Raw genomic sequence first — 21,177 nt, 5'->3', positions numbered from 1 at the left:
TAATTTTTGCAGCATCCTCACAGCCAGACACACGCTGTCTTTTCATTGAGTTCCTCTCAGTATACACACTGAATAGGATCACGCTGTAGGAAATGTACATTCAGAGCTGCTGCACCATGTGATTAGTGTCTTTCAAAGCGCTCGTCACTTTTGCATTTCTCCTCTGCTCTGCATATATTCACACACTCTGTCCAACAGATTTATACAGATAATAATACTTGATGAACATGTGTACCTGAATGAATTTGTGTCTTCGCCCCGGATCACACAATTCCAGGCTAAAATACACGACTGAATGTGGGGATGAATGGACTGCAGCCATCTAGAAAGGTGATGTTTAGCTCTTTGCATCATGATATGCAACTCCCCACTTTGTGTGTAGTGTGAGGCAGCTGCTGCTGCTGTGCTTTGAAACACAGTGAGAGAGAGGAAAAGCGTCCTTAAACGTGGGCTGTTGTGTAATCCCTCCCAGGGCCCCTTTGCTATTTTTGTGCCTGGGTCCGCACGTCACGGTTGGGTATTTTCTCTGGTGACTAGCTCGCATCAATAGATCTTCTAATGTACACCCAGTCAGCCAGCAGCTTCATGACTGATGGGACTTTACCTTGCTAATTTATTTCATTATTGTTACCCGGACATGAGGAGAATGGAGAAATGGAGTATGCAGCATGAGGAATGTCACATGTGACTGTCGATATGGGACAGGGGACTATTCAAATGTCAGGTTTGTATGAGGATTATATTTGATATCTGAATGTCAGCTGCTGTATGAGCCGAGGCTTTTTTTTCCCATCAGACCGTGTGCTTTATGTCATTCTGATCACAGTGAGAGCTGCTGACTGATTCTGCATGCTATGTGCTTGTGTAGCTGTTAGTGTACCACAGAGGGTTTTACCATTCAGCCTCTGTGAAGCCGGTCATCTCCTTATGATATTTATGGATTTGTTGTCAGCGTGAGGCTTCATGCCTGTTCCCTTTAATGGCCAACTTAGCCCCTAATGATGTAATGCAGCAGCATAACGATGCTCTCTATAGCCAGCATTTGTTTGCTCATTGTCCTCTCTCTCGTGTGTAAATCAGTAGGGGATGTGCCCCGCGGATGTCGGCTGTTCAAATAAATGTCTCCATTAAGTCATTTCTTCATCCACGCGGACATACTGTACCACAGTCAGCCCACAATCGTCCTGAAACACACCTACTGCCACCCACCTGCCTCCTGTTGTTGCACGTCATTGCTGCCGTGTCATATATTTTTGTATAGGTTAGTGCTTGTTGCCGGGAGCGAGAGAAATTTGCAGTGAAAGGTTTTTCTGGTACAGTCTTTGTACAAAAAAAGTCTGAATCTGCTCAGAGACTTGTCAATGAGACTCTGAATATATCGGCTCTGTTCCCTCTCTATCGTGCTTAGTTCAAAGGTATGCATTGTTTCTGAGGGTCTTATCTCGCTGTCACTCTGCACCCATATTCCCCTTCCCTCCTCTCATGGCTCACAGAGGATGGAAACTAAGCAATGAGGTCAGACCGACCTTGAAAGGGAGCTCCCTACCAGGCCTCTGAATGTTGTTACCCCCAGGCACCCCACTTAGTTTACCTCTGTAAACCTCCCCGCTGAAACATGGATCATTCCAATCTGAGGCAGCCCCCTCGCCATCATTCATACAGTATGCCTTCGTTATTTTTTTTTTTTCTCCATCCTGCTCTGGAAGAAGCCCTCAAATCTGCCTGAATGCAGAGCTACTGAACCATAAAGAGCCAAAAGAGGGAATGGGCACTCATAAAAAAAAAAAAAAAAAAAAAAAAAAAAAAAAGAAAAATACAAAGGGGAGATTATCATCCTTACAGCTGCTTTCAAGCATCTCTCGGCATCTCGAGTCACCTTGGATTCATATCCTCTGGTTTATGCCAGAGGAGTGTGTGGCGTTCTAACAAAGAAAGAGAGGGAGTGAGAGAAAGAGAGTGCGAGTCGGAGGATGTCCTAATTAAGGGGAACTCAGAGGGTTTGAACCAGATAATCTTACATAACCTCGTTAGGGAGGACACAGCATTTGATACTGAGAAGATGGAAACGACGTGCCCTCAGAGACCCATCCCCCTGGTATGGAATGAAAGTGTAGTGGCAAAAACCAATTCACTTTAACCACGGGGATGATGATGATCTTGTTGGAGTCTGGCGTGTTTATGGACAGTACAGTATGTTGTCCTGTGCAGCTCAGTGTGGAGACGATGACCCTGGTACCTCAGACAGGTTAAAGGGTTTGAATCCCACGAGAGACGAAGAACATGAACTTGTTACGATGAGATACCGGCACAGGATACAACAGTTGCTGACATAGTGTAATATATTGAATATTTAATTTATATTTTGGTATTTTTAATAGATATCACATGGGAAGAAGGACAGGTAGACATGTCACACTTCAGTACCCAACTATGTGTGCTGGCATGCATTGACACACATACCATACTATTTTTTAATACTTTATTATGTCTTCTATCCTGTTTAGTTTCAAATATTTTATGTGGGCAGATCATTTTCATTTTCTTGGCATGCTGACCTCCAGGGAAGTTTAGATTTTTTTTTTCCAATACTGTGAAAGGCCTATCTAGGGACAGGTGTTACAATTTAGCTTTGGCTATAAATGCTGTGGTATGTGGTTCGTGCTAGAGGCGTGTCTCTATACAAATAAACACATAAATGTAAATAAATGTTGTCAGGAAGTGAACAGGTGAAAGAAAGTGGAAAGTTAAATCTGGGCTATATAGTAGAATGGAAAGAAGTACATGGGTGTTATATTTTGTTATCTATTTTTCACAGCTAAGCGTATGCCAAACACCTGTAGCAAACACCTACAAATGCAAAGTTTTCAAAATATATCAATACAGGTTATGCTCAATACAATCCCTCTCAAAAAGGCTTATTATTGATTAACTCATATTCAGATATTGGTGCTTAAAATTGTAAATATTCTAATAAAACTAATGTTTCACATTAAGACAAAGGAGTTGATTTTGAGATTGCTAAAAAGTGCAGAAAGGAGATGGAGCTGTGATGATGATTCCTATGAGATTTCCACTCAGATCACACACACCACAACACTCAACATAAACACATACACATGTACAGCCATTCATAACACACATACTACAGTATTGGCATGTATCATAAACACCTACACACACACACACACACACACACACACACACACACACACACACACACACACACACACACACACACACACACGTCTAGGCACGTCCACAGGGCTTCAGCAAAATTGGGGTAACTGCCAGGGTTGACACGAGGTACCCTTGGCGTTTTAGAGGCTGGTAAAGAGACAGATTTTTTTCCACTCCTGCTGTGATGGAGCTCATTATGAATTTTATACTCCAATTTTATTAGGAGGACTTTTGGGAAACAGCCTTGAATAGTTCTCACTCTCAAGGAGTGGATTTGCACTCTGATTTTTTTGCATTCAACAACCGATTGTTGAGGATTTTCTCATGTTTCTTCATTTTTCATCTTTATCTGCTCCCAGTGTATGTTATAGCAGTTCATCTATCCACATTTGCTCTGTCTAATTTTCAATTCTGTCTCATTTCTTTCAGATGACCCTTCCCTGCAATCAATTCACATGTATGTTAATATTACTACAGTTACATAACAGATACTGTCCTTGAAAATCGATCCCAAAGAAAGTGACATTGGATTCATGGAGTCACTTGAAACTACTGCAGGGGTGAAAAGCTCCACAGAGTGTCAGGACAGAAATGTTGCACAGAAAAAATGCACATCAGAGGCTGCACAGACTAGGAGGAGTCCATCGGTCGAACTGGAAGGCAAGGGGTGGCACCAACAACTGCAAGAAGGTCAGAGCAGAGACACATGTGGTTTCAAAGAAATGTCTGACTCAGGGAAATCACTGCAGTTAGAAGATCAGCACTCCCAAACCCAGTCCACAAGCCATCCAGAGTACGAGATGTCTTCATATCCACTGCAGTCCACAAAACATTTTCCCATTGGCAGACAGAAAGCTGTAGGTCACTTAGTTTCTGCACAGTCCCCGGGACCTGCATCTCACAGGAAGTCCCCCAGTTCACCTGAGGTCCAACAACATTCAGGGATGGATCAGCTGTCAGAGACTGTGTGTAAGGTGGAACAGAAACCACAAAAGCCTGGGAAGTATGTTTGTGATTACTGTGGAAGGGCATGTGCCAAACCCAGCGTGCTTAAGAAACATATTCGCTCACACACCGGGGAACGGCCCTATCCATGTGTCCCCTGTGGATTCTCCTTCAAAACCAAAAGTAATTTATACAAACACAGAAAGTCTCACGCTCACTCAGTCAAAGCTGGAACAGTGCCATTCTCAGAACTTGGTTCTTACAATGCCAATACAGACCAGGGGTCTTTTGAAGGGGAAGGAGAGTTATTCTCTGATGCTGAGCAAAGCACGGACACGGACGAGGACACTCTTAACGACCCGCTGCTGCTGCTGGACTCTCCAGTGGAGGGATCAGATAACACTGCTGTAAAAGTACTAAATCTCATTGCTCAGAAAAAGGGAGCCACGTCGATGTCAGCTCAGGATGGTTCATCCCAACCCCAAGAAATCAATGCACCTCCTGCCGCTGCTGAGGCTAGCCGTGCAATTCAATCTTGCACGATCAAACAGAGGCTTGCACTTCGTTTGTCTGAAAAAAGAAGCAGCGACTCTGACCACAATTTGTCCCTTCCAAGTCAGTCTAGCAAGGGCAGCACGGACTCCGGCTACTTCTCGCGCTCCGAGAGTGCCGAGCACCAGACCGGTCCTCCAAACACCAACGCAAAGTCCTATCAAGAAATTATGTTTGGGAAGTGTTACAGACCAAGCCCTAAACAGACGACAGCTTTTGTGGCCTGCAGCACAGACTCAAGCGAATATGCTGGGAAACGCTCGGAAAAGGGTGTTTCCCGTGTTTTCACCCAGGAGAAAGACACTGTTGAATCCATCAAAATAAACACAAAGTCTTTCACGAGGGAGGAGGTCAAAGAACCCCAGTTAGATGCCGGCTCCGATATGGGGCCTCTGATCAGAAGCAACTCAATGCCAACATCCTCAGCAGTGTGTCTGACTATGCCTCAAGCCCTCAGGGGCAGCCACTCGTTTGATGAGAGAGCAAGCACAGGGGGCATGAGGAGACTCAGGCGGCAAGCTGCTTTCGAACTCTCCGCACATGATGGGCATGGAGATACTGACAACCACGGAAAGATGAGTGAGTGTGGCATTTCACCCTCAGGACTGGAAATGGAAAATTACCCCTCTATGCCGTCTAATATGAGCCATCAGAGACATGCAATGGAATTGGCAACAAGGAAGCGTCGGAAAGAGAAGAGGGAAGAGGAGGATTTGCCCAGTCGATATGAGGACCTTCATGAACAGTGTGAAGAAATGTTTGATTCAAGCAAGGACTACGACTCAAAACAAGCTGCATTGGGCATTATTGCTTTAGGGAAAGGACATTCTTCAAGTATGCTAACACAGATGGACAGGTGTGATATGGACATATCAATGAGCCCTGAAATTTCTGGTCGTAAAACCTTAGGGAATGTAATCTCAGTTATTCAGCATACAAACTCGATAAACAGGCCTCACTCTGAACAGTCAGAATCCTATAAGTATCATGGGCAGAGACAGGAAGGTATTTCTTCATTTCAGGCTATGGAGGCAAGTGAATTATATGAGATGGAGAGGAGTGATAGTAGACTACGGCAATCATTTCAAATGGGCCCCAAACTTGTGCGGCAGCCGAACATACAAGTCCCAGAGATTAGGGTCACAGTAGAGCCTGACAGTCCAGAAAAAGCTCCAGAGGTGCAGGTGAAGGAGCCAGAGAAGCACGTGGAGGAGTTTCAGTGGCCTCAAAGGAGTGAAACTTTAGCACAATTCCCTCCAGAAAAACTCCCACCAAAGAAGAAACGGCTACGCTTAGCTGAAATCGAGCACTCCTCTGGCGAATCTAGTTTTGAGTCTGCCTGCACCAGTCTCTCTCGTAGCCCGAGCCAAGACAGCAACTTATCTTATAGCTCCACCTTCTCCTTTGACAGGGAAGAGAGCTTGAAGTCGGTCTCTCCAGCCAGGCAGGATGAATTTGGCAAACCACTAGAGCTCTTAGCTGTGCCAGGGAGTGGGCACTCCCTCTCTGTGCTCAACCAGCGTCAACAACATGAAATGAGACGCTCCTCCTCGGAGCAGGCGCCGTGTAACTTGCGCAAGGAGTTCCCAGAGGTACGCAGCATATCATTTGACTATGGCAGTCTTTCTCCAACATCCAAAGTTAGACACGTGGACATCAGCGGTGGTCACTCCGCTGTGAAGGAGAGAAGGAGGGGAAACTTGGTGCGTCAGGAGTCATTGAATATGGACACTGAAGTAACACAAGTCCAATCACAAGTGTTTCCGCAGTACCTCAGCAGCACCTCCCCTCCATTCACAGCACTTGCTGTTCTGCCGCAGACCTTGCCAATATTTTCCACTGGGAATACATTTCCCCAGCTTTCGCATCCAAGCCTGTTAGTTCCTGTAAGAATACAGACTCATGTGCCATCCTATGGCAGTATCACATACACCTCAGTATCACAGATTTTTGACAATCAGTATGACAGTGTTAGCTCCACTACAGCCACCACTCAACATCAAACACGTTTGTCTGGAAATCTTGATTCTCATAATGCATTAGCTTATACCAGACCACCCTCAACACACAGCCTCAATGTTGAAGCCCTTGATTTGTCATCAGCTAAGCTCAAGACGGGCATCCCTCTTTCTTTGACTTCTAGAACTATCTCAACCACTAACGCCTCCAGTGGTGGTGCAAACAAACGGATGCTATCCCCTGCCAGCAGCCTAGACCTTTTCATGGAGGTCAAGCAGCAAAAACGCGTGAAAGAGGAAAGAATGTTTGGACAGATTGTAGAGGAGCTGAGTGCTGTGGAGTTGGGAAAATGTAATTTGAGCGAAGAGAAGGGGCAAAGGTCAGAGATGCAGGGTGCATCCATACCTGACTCATGTAGGAGTACATTTATCACACTTCAGCAAAAAGTGACAGAGGCCACTGACCACGCCGTCGAGTCAGCCATGGAAAGTAGCTCTCTGGAAACCAGCTTGCCTCCCTACTCCATGATATCAGTCAGAGAAATGAAAGAAGTTGGCATGGAGAAACGAGTGCAGATGGATATGGTGGCACAGCTGGTTACCAGTCAAGACATCCTGATCTCAGACACCGAGCATTCAAGACTGTTATCTCAGTTTCCAAGTCTACGCACGACGACAGGTGTGAGCTGGTGTTACCTCAACTACACCAAACCGAGCTGCTCTCACAGCAGCTCCCCTTTATCATCCGTGTACACCACCTGGTGTGTGAGTTCCCACAACCCGAACCCTCTGGAGCTGAGCACGAGTGCTGCTCTGGCTCTGCTGCGGTCCAAACAGAAGGGAGACAAGGTTATATACACTGTGGCAGCCATGTGTCAGCCTGGCACGGGGAAACTGGTTTCATCCCTCATCCTGTGGAGGCAGACCATGGAACAGGTGAGAAAATGATCCCATCTCTGCATTGTTTGTAAAGCATATTACTGCCATAGACATAAAGAAACAATTAGCTCTGGACTTTACGAATAAAGCCACTACTTACAACATATTCAATTCCTCTTGCTATTTTCATCATTGCCTATAAAGGATATCTATTTATAAACCAAATACTTACAGTCAAGCCTCACTGGGCATTGTTCCACCTTAGTGTCTGTAAGTGATAACCATTGGATATTGAAGGACCTTATTACCCAGAAGTTCACAAACTCTACAGTTTGGAAAGAGCATTTGTCCACTGCTGGTTGTAACATTAATGCTTTGATTCATAACTTGAATGCTGCATTTACTGTTCACCACAAAACACCAAAACTTTATTCAGGTAAACATCACATACTAGGGATGGGACACTGTTAGGCTGATGAAATGGGTAAACTGACATAAAAATAATGCATAGCCTAGCTTTCATAAAAATGTTGAAAATCAAATTCAAGAATCAAATCAAAGTGGGAGCTAGTTGTACTGGGGTTTTCTCCTGCAGCAGCGTAATGCATGTTTGCAAAACATGCTGTGTAACACCATGTGTGACATACAATATTGAAAGCATCATGTTACGTTGTCAATACTGTGTCCACTTAAAATGGATGTTAACAAAATGTTTGTTCATCTGATTCAGCTGCAGAGGAAACCAGAGCCCAAAGAGGTGGACATCACCTACGGGAAGAAGGTGAAAGATATTGGCTGCAGAGTGAAAACTGCCAAGGAGGAGTGGAAAGAGAGGGAGGCTTCCACAGCGCAAACAGTGCCAACACGTATTAAGATCTTCGAGGGAGGGTCAGTCAAGATATTAGTTATCATAACACTTGTCATTTCTGCTGACAGCAAATACAGCAGCTATATTAGGGTGTTAGAGCCTGCACTATCTAAAAGGTTTTGCTGTTTTTACCTTTTCAAACCGGTTTTATTTTGTATTTCTTTATTAAAGTTTAGATTGTATCCACTTTTCAGGTACAAGTCCAATGAAGACTATGTGTATGTCAGAGGTCGGGGCCGGGGGAAATACATTTGTGAGGAGTGTGGTATTCGTTGTAAGAAGCCAAGCATGCTGAAAAAACACATTCGGACCCATACAGACGTGCGACCATACATCTGCAGGGTCTGCAACTTTGCTTTTAAAACTAAAGGTGGGTATGTCTATAGGCTTGAAGATAAATGACTGTAGAGATGATCAAAAAGACTAATTATTTTCAGTTTTTATAAAAGAAATCTTTTATTTTTAGTATTAATGAGTGAAAATCTGCTAAAATAAATGAGTGATGCAAAAATGTGTGAAAAATCTGAATTTAAAAATAATATTTGCAGCTGCAGCAAAAAACTCAAGTCTGTGCTGCTCTTTAGAGATACTACAATATCATGCAAAATCAGCAACTCTGTTGCACTGTCTCCTCATTTCTCTTTTCACCGTCTACTGCGGGAGGGAGCTGGAGCTGGTTTTCATACAACTGGCCAGTGTCCTCTTGTGGTATAAAAAACTACTTTTGGTCGTGTGGGGACATAAAACTCTGATGAAAATCTGTCTATACAAATCTTCTTTTAAAAATCCAGGCAGTTTTAAGTGAAAGTTAGTAATTACCAAATATCACAGGCCTAACCTATTATTTGTTTTATCCTTCCACAGGAAACCTGACTAAACATATGAAGTCAAAGGCGCACATGAAGAAATGTCTTGAACTGGGAGTGTCAGTGACAATGGATGAGACGGAGATACAGGAACATGGTAAGATACTGGCATATGAAATATTCTTGCACAAGTGAATTAAACTGAAATTAATCCAACTGATGCCTTTGTCTTTAAAGTTGACGACATCCAGCAAGAGTCTAAGACAGAAGTGACGGTCACAACCAAACATCAGTTCTCAGACGCAGAGGAGTCTGACGGCATGGACGAAGAGGCTGATGAAATTGACGAAGATGACGATGAGGATGATGAATATGAAGGCGACTCCACTCCAAAGTTGCGTTCAAGAAGTACAAGTCCTCAGGCGTGTGGAGTTACTTCTCTGTCAGTTACAGCCACCGCTGCTATCCATGGCTGCTCCCTCACCTCTCTGCCTGGCACCGACGTCCGCCAACAGCCCTCTGGCAGGCGGACAGGCTCCGACCATCGACCTGTCCTCACCACCGACCAGAGAGAGAAGTCTGTGGATGAAGACTCTTTGACCATGCTGTCCCCAGACCAGGCCAGCTTCCTGTTTGACCCTTACTCCTCTTGTCTGCTCTCGCCTGGCTGGGAGTCTCCCATCAGGGAGCCTTCCCCTTCACGTCTGCGTTACCCATCCCCACGGCGAGAGCTCTCCCCGCGAGGTCGCTCCTCTCCCAGGTGGGATACCTCCCCGCTGAGGCCTGGCTCACCCGGCTTCACACCCATTCAGCACCTCTCCCCGGTCTCGATGGAGCGACCAATGTCTCCTGGATCAGAGCTGGTCGGAAAGCGAGAATCGTCAGTCAGGGGCCGGCAGAGGGTTGTGCTGAGAGCCGTTTCACCACGTAGAGGCTCGCACCAACACAAAGGCAGCGGTGACAAAACCAGACACCAAGCAAAGATGGAGATGGCTCAACAACAAGGAGCATTTGAAATGGAAATGGTACGTAGCATCATGCAGTCTGCACCAGGTGAAACTACACCTCTGCCTTAGTCTTGTTTGTTTATTTGACTGTTTTTGTGTTAGTAAAAAACTTGGGATCCGTAGAACCTCAGCGCTAATTTGGCTAAAAATCTGGCACTTGATTTTATTTTCTTTAATTGAAATGACAAATTTAAGGGATTATTCATCTGTGGAAGAAGTATACATTTTCTGCGTGCTTTACATTTGTTTTACTTAATAATGCTGCATTTCTCACATTTCTGCATTTGTTCCAACTGTAATATATTTTCACATGAGAAATTATCTTGGCACTGCTGAAACTGCTCGTAACGCTGCCAATATGTCATTTCAGGATCAAAGGAGCTGCTTGGCTTCTACTCTGCCTGGTTCTGCCAGTTCTCATCACCAGAACATCCTCAGCCACCTCCCACTGCACTCCCAGCAGCAGGCCCACAGTTTGCTCCCCGTTGTTCCTGTTGGAGGGCTCCAGATGTTGCACTCTCCGCCTTCCCCCAGCACTGATGTCACCCCCTCCTCGGCGCCGAGCCCCCAGAGCAGCGAGGGCCAGCGTTGCAGCAGCAGAGAGGGATCTGTCCACGGGCTTGAGACGGGAGGAGAGGACATCAGAGGCCAGAACCAGCTGTCCACCCATCAGGCCGCTCAGGAGAAAAGCCTCATTCCCGGCGTCGGGGACAGCAGACAGGAGGAAAACGTGCAAACCTGCTTGAAAGCCATCGCCTCGCTGAAGATCACCACAGAAGACCCTCATTAAGACCCTCTTTTCTGTATCCATGATCTGATCCAGGAACAGACACCCCCCCTGCTACACCTGCAACCTTGTCGTCCTCAGCCCTTTAGGCACATAACCTCATCTTTATCCAATTAGAGGCAATATAATAACACTTCCTCTGGTCTTGCACATACCCCAGACAGCTCCTTTTAAATCTGAGTGGAGGTCAAACCTTCACATTGAAGAAGAAAGCCGTCCTGTCTGGTGTGCTCTTCTCTTCAGAGACTCTTTGAAATGATTGGATGAGCAGCAGGATGTTTTGCAAGGTGGAGAATCATTATTGGGTGCAGGTGCAATATGGAAAGATATTATGCTAATATGCCTTTGTTTGACATAGTAGTTTGCGTACAATTGCACATAAATTATATTTATGGATTCTGTACAAATGTCCTTAACATATACTCCTTCTTAGATGCATACAAACAGTGTATTTTACTGTATGTGTACTTTGAAAATAGACTGTTGTTTAATGTAATCATATCAAGGTGTGATGCAGTAGTGCAGTAAATAAAGACTATTTATAAGGGGAAAAGTATGTGTATTATGAAACAGTCTGACCAAATTTTAAGTAGACGCTTCTTGTGCAGTTTGGTGCTTCTAATCAAGCGGCAAGGGTCTGTGCCTTTTTTTTTTTTGCTTTTCATCATTTCTTTATCAGAAGGTTGTTGAATAAGGAAAAATGTCGAGGTCCTCTTTATTCAGTCGGCGCTGTCGGAGAGCTCGCTCGAAGGAGAGCTTTTTCTTTCTTTGTACTGTCAGTTCTGCTGACAGATGGATGCAGCTTGATTTATGTGAAACAATCTTAAAAAATATTTCTTATGTTGCATTTTTCTTAATGTTGTGATTTTTATCTTGGTAAAAATGCATGGGATTTGCTATTGCACAAAAATAGAGGAAGTTAATATGTAATTATGAATACTGTAAGATGTATTTATATATTAGAACGTAAGCACTTATTGATACTGGTAAATATTTGACTACTATTTATATGGTATATCTGTACTTATGCAGCAGTGATGCAGTTATGCAGTGAGCCACGTTGGCATTGCTTTTGATCTCATGTCTTTGCTTTGATTAAAACAGACAGCTTTTTTCTCTCTTATACAGATGACCATAAGCATTTTATGAGTTTTGACGATGCACTTTCATCCTTTCATCTTTGATGTTTAACTGACTCGGTCAGTGGAAATTTGGGGGAGTAAAACGTGTTATGTTCTCTTGTGGTTTTGAAACATTCCAGTTGTTTTTTCACATTTCTCATTGTGTGAAACATGTTGCACACAAAATTCAAGGGGCTATGATGATCAGTCAATAGTATGTTTTCTTGCGTTTCAAGTATAACTGGATAAAATCGTTATCACTTACTGTAAGTAATACTAAAGTAATGATGTTAACAGCGTGAGTTGGTTGACTATTACTGTGCTTCAGCTCAAAATGTAAGTAATCATTCACCAAATGCATTACTTCTTCTCTGTATATATACGTGTATTTTTATGATTTAAACTATTTTTGCAGTGTTGAATTCTGAAAACTTTTTATGTGGATTGTTTATATCTCTTTAAGAGGTAAAATGTCTGCAGTTGACATATATCAGAAGTTTAATGAGAGCGAAAATAGCACAGTGTTGATCGCTAACACCGTGTCTCATCTTTAAAAGAAAAAGTGTATTCACATCTTCAAGTGGTTATGTTACCAGTTTGAGAATGGATTTCATAATCAGAAAAGTTCACTCATGTTTACATAAAAAATTTTTTTAAAAAGGTGCACTGCTTTAATTTTGTGTTTCCCTTTCTGAAGATGTATGTAGCTTTGATTTCATGGTTATGTAATTTTATTTGTCGTGATAATGGTGCAGAATGCTCATAAAATGTGAAGGGAAAGTGAAGCCTTTTATTTGCTTTTGCATACATATGTATTCAGATAGTGTTTGTGTTTTGTTTTTATTGTGTATTCATATTTACTGAACTGCATTGTGCCTCTCATGACTATGAAATTCCCTGTAAAACACACGGAGGACAAATCATTTTACCTCTCAGCTAAGATTTTTTGAGGGAAAAACCTCGGTAGCCAATTTGTTGTTTAGCTATCTGCATCAAAACTGGTTAGTCAGGATGGAGTGCCTCTTTTATGCTATGGGGAATTTATTGTTTGGTGCTCTACTTTTTCAGATTAAATTCAAAATTGTTTTAAAAGAATATACTTCTAACCCAAGGATGTGTGTTGCAGCTTATTTCACGTTCTACTGGCTCCCATACCTTTCCCTCCTGCACAGTTCACGACCGTTTAAATTAGAGCACACGAAGAAGAGTTTTCAGATGAAATCATTCACATTTTATCTTGAGGAGGGGGTGTGGAAAAAAAAATAAAAAATCTAGAGTGAAACCTACCAGTGACATCACCTGGTGAAAAATGATTACTGCAGTCATAACATGGAACAAGAAAAATAAATGAATGCTTCCAAAAATAGTTCTCACCTTGTGGATAATATTCAACCGTTTTCAGGTTGTATTTTACTGCGTTAAATTCAAACCTACATCTTCTCCACTGTGTACCGGTGGCACAGGCAGTGTACTGTACTGTACCTAAATACTGGATGTGTTAAGCATGTATTAAGTGAGGAAATGACTGATCTTAGAGCGCATTATACCGGCACCGACGCTCTTCTCAGGGTTGGAGAGGAGGTCTGTTCTAATTCTGGCCAATCAGAGAAATGGTTCATTTTTTTCTCTCCTGCTCAGTGACTAGGCCTGTCAGGGCCATTTGTTAGAATAATTATATGGCTTTTAACAGCATCCCAGCTTAAAATAAAATCAGTTCAGCGTTGGTTTAAAGCAGCAGAGGGATCACATAAAATGTCTGATCAAGATCTTCACAGAAAAACCTTTAAACGATGAAGCATTTTAATTGTATTCAAACACACTGAGTATACACACAACTACTATATGTCACAGTCGGGGGTAAATTCCTGGAAAGATAACAATCCGATGAGGTCCATGAGTTGTAAGTGGAGTGGCCTGGACAGAGACATGCCCTCTCTCTGCTCAGAGTGAGCTGTGCTCCTCTGATTTATTTTGAGGTGGTCGTATCACAGCTGTTGTATCTGTGGTGGCAGCCTGGCCGAGCCCCTCAACACTCTTCCTTTTCCCCCACTGGCCCTTGGTCCTGGTAAGAACCCTGTTTGCTCGTTACCCTGCTTCTTCTGGGACATTTACACTTTAATAACTTTACGTCCTGTGCTTTAAATGGTTTCCAAACCTCTTACTATTCTTACAAAGGTACTTATAACTGTTTGTCTGAATTCGATGGCTTTCTGAAGCTCACAAGGTTTGTTGAACATGAAAGGAGACTTGCTTGTGTCATTTGCTAACAGAATGGAAAGAGATTGATTTTGTTCAAGAAAAGATAACTTCAAAACTAAACTGCTTAATTTCTATCTTTGTGCACTACAACTGTTGTTTCCTTGGACACCGAAGAAACCAATGCTGCCTTTTCCAAGTCATTTATTTTTAGTTGAATTTCCATTCGGATATCTGCCTCCTTTTAAAATATTGAATATAGATGGGGTTGCTTATGTCACATTGATGTTTTTTATAGTTGGAAAATGCAGCTTTTGTACAAACAACTACTGACATTGACATCAATAAGAGTGGAGTAGAAATAAATAAATAACTTGCCCATATTAAGAAGTTCTTAAAATAGCCTGTGGGGCCTGGAACAGGTGCCATGTGCTCTGCTTGTGAAAGCACAGGCAGTGTGAAGGCTGCACTAATTTTATGCAAGTAAACAGGCTCTGGCTATGAGCCTGTACAACACTAGACTGACACAAGCTAAGCCATTATATATCACTTAATTTCAATCACTGCGGGATACTAATAAGCTCTAATCATTTTAATTGGCCGGTGTTGGATCTCGTTTTTGCCAAAAAAGGCAACATTTTCCTAATTTTGCCTGTTTTTGAGTGAAGCATGACATGTTGTTAAGAAAATACTGCACACGAGTATTCAGCAGTTTTTAGTACCTTGCTCAAAAGCACCATGCTTGATTTGGAGTTTAAACTGTGAAACCAAATGGACTCTTTTTTTATTTTACCAAACCTCTTCCATTATTAACAAGAAACATTTTTTAAGTAGTATCCATTCCTTTTTTTTTCTCCCATGAATTGTGATGATACAAACAGAGCTCAATATTTTACAGCTGAAAGTCAACTTGTCAGAACTCTCTTAGTCTTGGCATTTCTGTATCTGTCTCTGCTGTAGCTGACAAATATTTCCATAACCGATTCTCAATTAATCATTTGGTCTTAAAAAATGTCATAAAACGTGACGTCTTCAAATGCTTTGTTTGTCTGTTGAATAGTCCAAAACAAAGATATTCAGTCCTGTCATATGTCACAAATGTCACAAAGAGAAAATAATAAACCGTAACATTTGAGAAGCTGGAACCAGCAAATGTTTTTTGCATCTTTGCTTGATCACAAAAGATTTTCTGTACTTTTGACTAATCGATGCATCAACTAACATTGTAGCAGTTCTGGTCTAGAAAATTAATTAATATTGGTCAATATATCAGCCCGGCTGATTGATCAGTCTAGCTGCATGGGTCTTCTTCATGGCCGCAGTAGGAAGGACAGAGGTGTAAATGATAAAAATGATTGATGGCTAAATTCCATTTATCTGCTTCAGTTTCAGGGTCCCTGTTTTGTTCATGCTCACAGTCCCACTGCCATGACTTACTGGGACACTTAAAGAGACCTTTGTTATTGTTGTCATAAAGTAGTGACAACTGTGCTTTTGCTACTATGACAAGTCAAAATGTCAGCTGTATATACAGCCTGAAATTAGGAAATCCAATCTAAGTTAAACAGATTTTGTTTCACTAAACTTGCCTCCAAAAGAGGAAAAATAAGACACTCTAGAAATGACTTTGGAGCCAACATTAACTTAACAGACACTGGCTGGTGAAACTCAGGCTCCACTAAAATAAATATTTGAAAGTCAGTCTGTTATCCTTTAGAAAAACAATGTTATCCTTGTTATCTAAAGGTCCTTTACAGAAACCAACTTTCCCTCTCAGTACTAGCTCAGAATAATGGAGACTTGTCAGGAGAGCAGCCCTGCACCCACCGGTCCCGAGGCGTCGCCAGCCAAGGGTCGGCACATTGACCTGACAGAGGACCTGGGCCTGCAGCTGGAGGACATCATTAGCACCTACCAGGCTGCCGAGATTCCCGCTGAGCCAGAGGACACAGAGGAGGTCACAGCCGTCAAAGAGGCAGACGCCCGCAAGGACCAGAAACTGGAGAAGAAGATGCTCAAAAACCTAGGTGTTTTGTTTTTTTCCTCAATATGTTTTATTGATTTTAGCTGAGGTGGGTTTCATTCAGCTCAGTCAGCAGACGTCCAAATTTGTACTGAATCTGATAGGTGTGTAAGCAGAGCTGTAATGCGTGTAAGTGCATCCATCTGCAACACAAGCGCAGGTAAAATAGTATTTCCACATGCCTTTTATAGTTTGTTCAGTTGACTCAGGTGCCAGTGATTTTTCACAGTTTGGGGTGAGAGACTTCTCATAATCCCAAATGGGGTTTCCAAAAATAATTTCATGCATATTTTCTCTAGTAAAAACCTTTATATTTACATATCTGCGTGTGATAAATCAGATTCACCTCGTGCTTGAGGGCGATCACCGATGACAGCGTATGTTTAACTTAAAATTCTCTGTGGCTCTTCAGGGAAGGAAGCCATGCTGCTGATGCAAAGTTTGAACAAACTCGACTCTCCAGAAAAGAAACTGGAGGCCATCATCAAGAAGCACGCCGAGCTGGTGAGTGGATGATGAATGACGGCAAAGATAAATAAAAAAAGAAAATATACTTCTCCTCCAGAGCAATGCTGGATATGTGGCAGATTTTTCCTGTGTGCTTTTGCAGTTGGAGGAGCATCGCAGTGATCAGAAACAGCTGAAGGTTCTGCAGAAGAAGTTGCTCCAAGTGATGAAGGAGAAAGACCAGCTGCAGAGCGAGCACAGCCGGGCCGTGCTGGCTCGCAGTAAACTGGAGGGGCTCTGCCGAGAGCTGCAGAGGCACAACAAGACCTTAAAGGTACTTCAGCTCCTGACGTTAGTGCCCCACATGCAGCAGTGGCAGTAAGCAGTATCATTTAAGATGAACTAAACACTAAATCCATGCTGGGTATCTAGCTACTTCTACTGAGCTACTGAGGTTGCCAGGTGCTGTTAGTTGAGTTTTGGTGCCCACTGTCGTCACCATATGTTGTGCTCTACGGGAGGTGACATCAGCTGGCACCGAAGATCAGCCATTATGTCAAAGCTCAGGGTGTGACCTCTCAAACTACCACACCCACAGTTTATGTTGTGAAGCCAATGTTGTGTTTGAGTCTACAGTTTTCAAAGATGATAAATACAACATTTGGGAGATAACATAACATCTACAATTTACATCGGGCGTTAGGGAATATCCGTGCTTTTGAATACTTCACTCTAAGCTGTAAATATCATACTGCTTTTATGAAATGTTGGAAAAAGCAGATACTTAGTTGCTGTCATGCAGTAGAAACACTTTTAATTGATTTAAAGAAACATGGGGAGAAATTTAATCAGAAATTCAACAAATGATTATTTTGATCATTGACCTATCGGCAGATTTTGTTTTTCTCAATCAACCAGTTAATCATTATAAAATGTCTATAACAGTCTATGTCAAAAATGTGACTTCAGATTGCTTGTTTTGTTCATCCAACAGTTCAAATCCCAAAGAAATCCCATTAACCATCATGAATGACAAAAAAACGAGACTGAAACAATTAAGCGGTTAACAAAATAATATTTTTAGACACATTAATAGATGAACTGAATCATCATCACAGCTCTAGATTTGATGCTGACTTTTATATAAACTGTTTGGGGGAAAAAACCTGAGGCTTAGAAGCGATTCCACCTGCTACATATACTTATGGTGCTAGTCACTAGACATACAATACATTGGCCAGTCAGCTTTAACTGAACCCTCTGAAGCATTGGCTAATTAATTAAGAAATTGAAACAAAAAAAAAAAGAGCTGTTCACTTTTAGGTGTGAAAAAAAATACTGGGTAAAAATACATGGACACTGTTTCAACTGCAAATGCATCTTGTGCAGTGTGGCTTTAGCTCTAACATCCATCCTTGAAATACAGGAGGAGACCCTGCAGAGGTGCAGAGAGGACGACCTGAAGAGGAAAGAGATCACCACCCACTTCCAGGGGACGCTCAGTGAGATTCAGGCCCAAATCGAGGAGCACAGCAGCCGCAACACCAAGCTGTGCCAGGAGAACAGCGCTCTGGCAGAGAAACTGAAGGGACTCATTTCACAATACGACCAGCGAGAGGCGGTATGGATCCTGCCACATGCTAAGGACATGTTGGTTTACACCAGACAGTCACACAACATTTGAGCTGTTACAGGAAAACATTAGATTTGTGAATTTGTCCTCCCAATCTAAATACAAACTCTTGACATTGCTTGCACTAGCCTTATGTAAAACTGCACACATCTGGGCCTCTGCGCCCCTACCAAACACATGAATTATTTGCAAATTTCATCCAGGTCTTACATTTATTAGCTACAGTATTTCAGTTTTATGTAGCCAAAGCTCCCCGAGCAAGAAGTGAAACAGCTTTCTGTGTGAAAACGACTCATAAATTCACCTGAATGTCTTCCAGAACCTGGAAAAGGTCTTCAAACACAGAGACCTGAAAGAAAAGCTGCTGGAAACCAAGCTCACGCAGGCAAACATGATACTGAAGGAGGCGGAGGAGAAGCACAAGCTGGAAAAAGAGCTAGTACGTTTTGTGTATCAGATTTGCCGAGTGCTACAAGCATTTTAATAACGTGTTTGCAATTCTAATCCCCTAATGCTCATTTTCATGGAATATTTCAATGTTCCACAGCTGCTAAAACAGGCTGGGGAATATAAATTGCAAGTGAAGGTCATGAAGGAGCAAGAGATCGATATGAAGACCCAGGTACAGTGACATGGGCAAAACTGGCTTGTTTTTCTACCTCGCTACAGACACGTATAATATTTTTCTCTCCATTTCTCCTCAGCTCGATATGTACTCCAAGAAGTTTGATGAATTCCAGGGCACGGTATCAAAGAGTAACAGTGTCTACAGCAGCTTCAAACAGGACATGGACAAAGTAAGAACAGTTTTACAGAATATTTGAAGTCAGCCTCGAGATATTGGTTAGATTATTTAGTTTATCTGCCAATAAAGAGATAATGAAAACAGAAATAAGAGAAAAAAAAATCCCATGAGATTTACAATAACTTCAGAAAGCCGACAAACTAATCCTACACTCTATTGTGGCACTTATTTTTAGAAGTTGCTTTGATTATGTGTAGTGTAATGTGATTTTTTTTGTGTGTGTTGTAGATGGCCAAGAAAATGAAAAAGCTGGAGAAGGAGTGCCAGTCATGGAAGACTCGCTTTGATGGCTGCAACAAGAGCCTCATCGACATGGTGGCAGACGTAAGAAAGATTTTTCTTCAGTCATTTACAGCCTAAAAACTATGATTATTTTTGGGCTATAAATGACCCACTGAAAGAAATCTGTTTACAAGAAACGGTTTCCCCACTTTTACTCATGTTACATACGTTTTAATCCTTTATAGAAAGCGATCAAGGAAAAGGAGTTTGAGCTCATCACCATCAAGAACCAGAAGCTTGAGAATCTGTGCAGGGCTTTGCAAGAGGAGAGGAAGAGTCTTTATGAGAAGATGCAGGGAGCTGGAAGTCAACCAGGCGTCACCACTGCCGAACCAACAGAGGAGAAGGTCCCCGAGGTGCAGGAGACCGCTAAAGACCCAGAAGCCGACCACCCTGTCCAGAATACTGAAGCCACTGATGCCCCCGCTGGGACCCCGACACTCAAAACACCACTGACCAAGGAACTGGCTAAACTGAAAGCCGAGCAGGCCCGTCTGAAGGAGATTGCCGGTTCTTTTACAATCTCTCATGTCATACCCACAGAAACAGTCGCTAGCCAATCACAAGGACACTCTGAGGGCGTCCAGGGGCCAGAGGAGAACCACATACAGGAGAGCAACGGCGAACACCTCCAGGAGGCCAAGGAGGATGGATACCAAGAACAGAGGGATTTGGAAATGGAGTCAGTTGATTAATGCTGCAACGACTGTGAAAAGAAACCTTGTTTATGTGAGATTCATAGCAATAAAATGAAAAATGCTGGTTTAGTCTTTAGTGTGTGATCCTGATATGTCAACATTTAAGAGAAGCTTTGTTTTATATCCTGAAACAGGCCAACTACAACAAAGCAGCTTTATGGCTTTTCTAACATGCAGATCAAAAAGTAAAGAAAGTTTTGAAACACACACAGACCTATAGAGTTGCAAAGTGGACGGAGCTACTGTATTTCGGGCATCTCTGTTTCTGGTAGTAAAACTCTCATTCATTTTTTCTAGACAACATTGTGTGACTCAGCTTGAGATTAGACATGAAACTCTCCTGGTTGATCATTAATACAAAATATTAACTGTGTTACAAAACATCATAAGTCAAAGGTAGGAGATGTGAGAAATAAAGTACAGTCATCAGGCTTAAAAAAATCTGTTACATGAAAACAGAGAGAACAGAACAGAATCTGCAGCTTGAATCAATTCAGTTTTTGGCTTCTAGGTCGGTTCTGGATGAATTCACCGGTTATGGCGCTGTATTTGGTTCACAACTGCAACCACCTTTGATGCATGTTCAATTCTCGCCTTTGATTGGCTTTTTCTCCCCAGAAACAGCAGCCAAGGCCACGGGTATATTTAGAGCTGTCCGTCAAAGAGATGGAAAAAAACCAAAAAAAAACTAAAATCAATATTATTAAGAAGCTAAGTTGTAAAACTGGTGTCCATTACAAACACCTACTGTGTATGATTGTTACATTACCTGGGAGATACCAATATTTCTATGTTACTTAATATCATCATTGAAGATTGAAGATTTTAAGTTGGAATACAGAATAGGGAATAAAATTTGCAGAACAAGCGGCTCACCCCACTTCACAACTCTACTTTGGAGAGACTCCCGACAAAATAATAAAAAATAACAATCGGCTAATGTACCCTTAAAACATCCATGTTCTCATCTTACCATCAAAGCTTTCACTTCCC

At 42.4% G+C, this 21,177-nt stretch overlaps 2 protein-coding genes across 2 annotated transcripts; both read left to right on the top strand.

Annotated features, from left to right (window-relative positions):
• Positions 1–3,899: 3,899 nt before the first annotated feature.
• Positions 3,900–11,585, top strand: LOC111225715 (human immunodeficiency virus type I enhancer-binding protein 2 homolog). Its single transcript, XM_022750737.1, has 6 exons — positions 3,900–7,568; positions 8,242–8,399; positions 8,574–8,749; positions 9,244–9,342; positions 9,423–10,210; positions 10,563–11,585. Exons 1-6 carry the CDS (start codon positions 3,900–3,902, stop codon positions 10,980–10,982), a joined length of 5,310 nt encoding a protein of 1,769 aa, XP_022606458.1. The 3' UTR covers positions 10,983–11,585.
• Positions 11,586–14,048: 2,463 nt separating this feature from the next.
• On the top strand, positions 14,049–20,242 carry LOC111225682 (beta-taxilin-like). Its single transcript, XM_022750697.1, has 10 exons — positions 14,049–14,165; positions 16,074–16,323; positions 16,732–16,823; positions 16,930–17,100; positions 18,193–18,387; positions 18,719–18,838; positions 18,947–19,021; positions 19,104–19,196; positions 19,433–19,528; positions 19,672–20,242. Exons 2-10 carry the CDS (start codon positions 16,089–16,091, stop codon positions 20,179–20,181), a joined length of 1,587 nt encoding a protein of 528 aa, XP_022606418.1. The 5' UTR covers positions 14,049–14,165; positions 16,074–16,088; the 3' UTR covers positions 20,182–20,242.
• Positions 20,243–21,177: the final 935 nt, after the last annotated feature.

This window comes from Seriola dumerili, unplaced genomic scaffold (assembly GCF_002260705.1).
Source record: "Seriola dumerili isolate Sdu_G_001 unplaced genomic scaffold, Sdu_1.0 BDQW01000149.1, whole genome shotgun sequence".
Taxonomy (NCBI): Eukaryota; Metazoa; Chordata; class Actinopteri; order Carangiformes; family Carangidae; genus Seriola; species Seriola dumerili.
The sequence above is the reverse complement of the archived record's forward strand: the minus strand, read 5'-3'. Positions and strand labels throughout refer to the sequence as shown.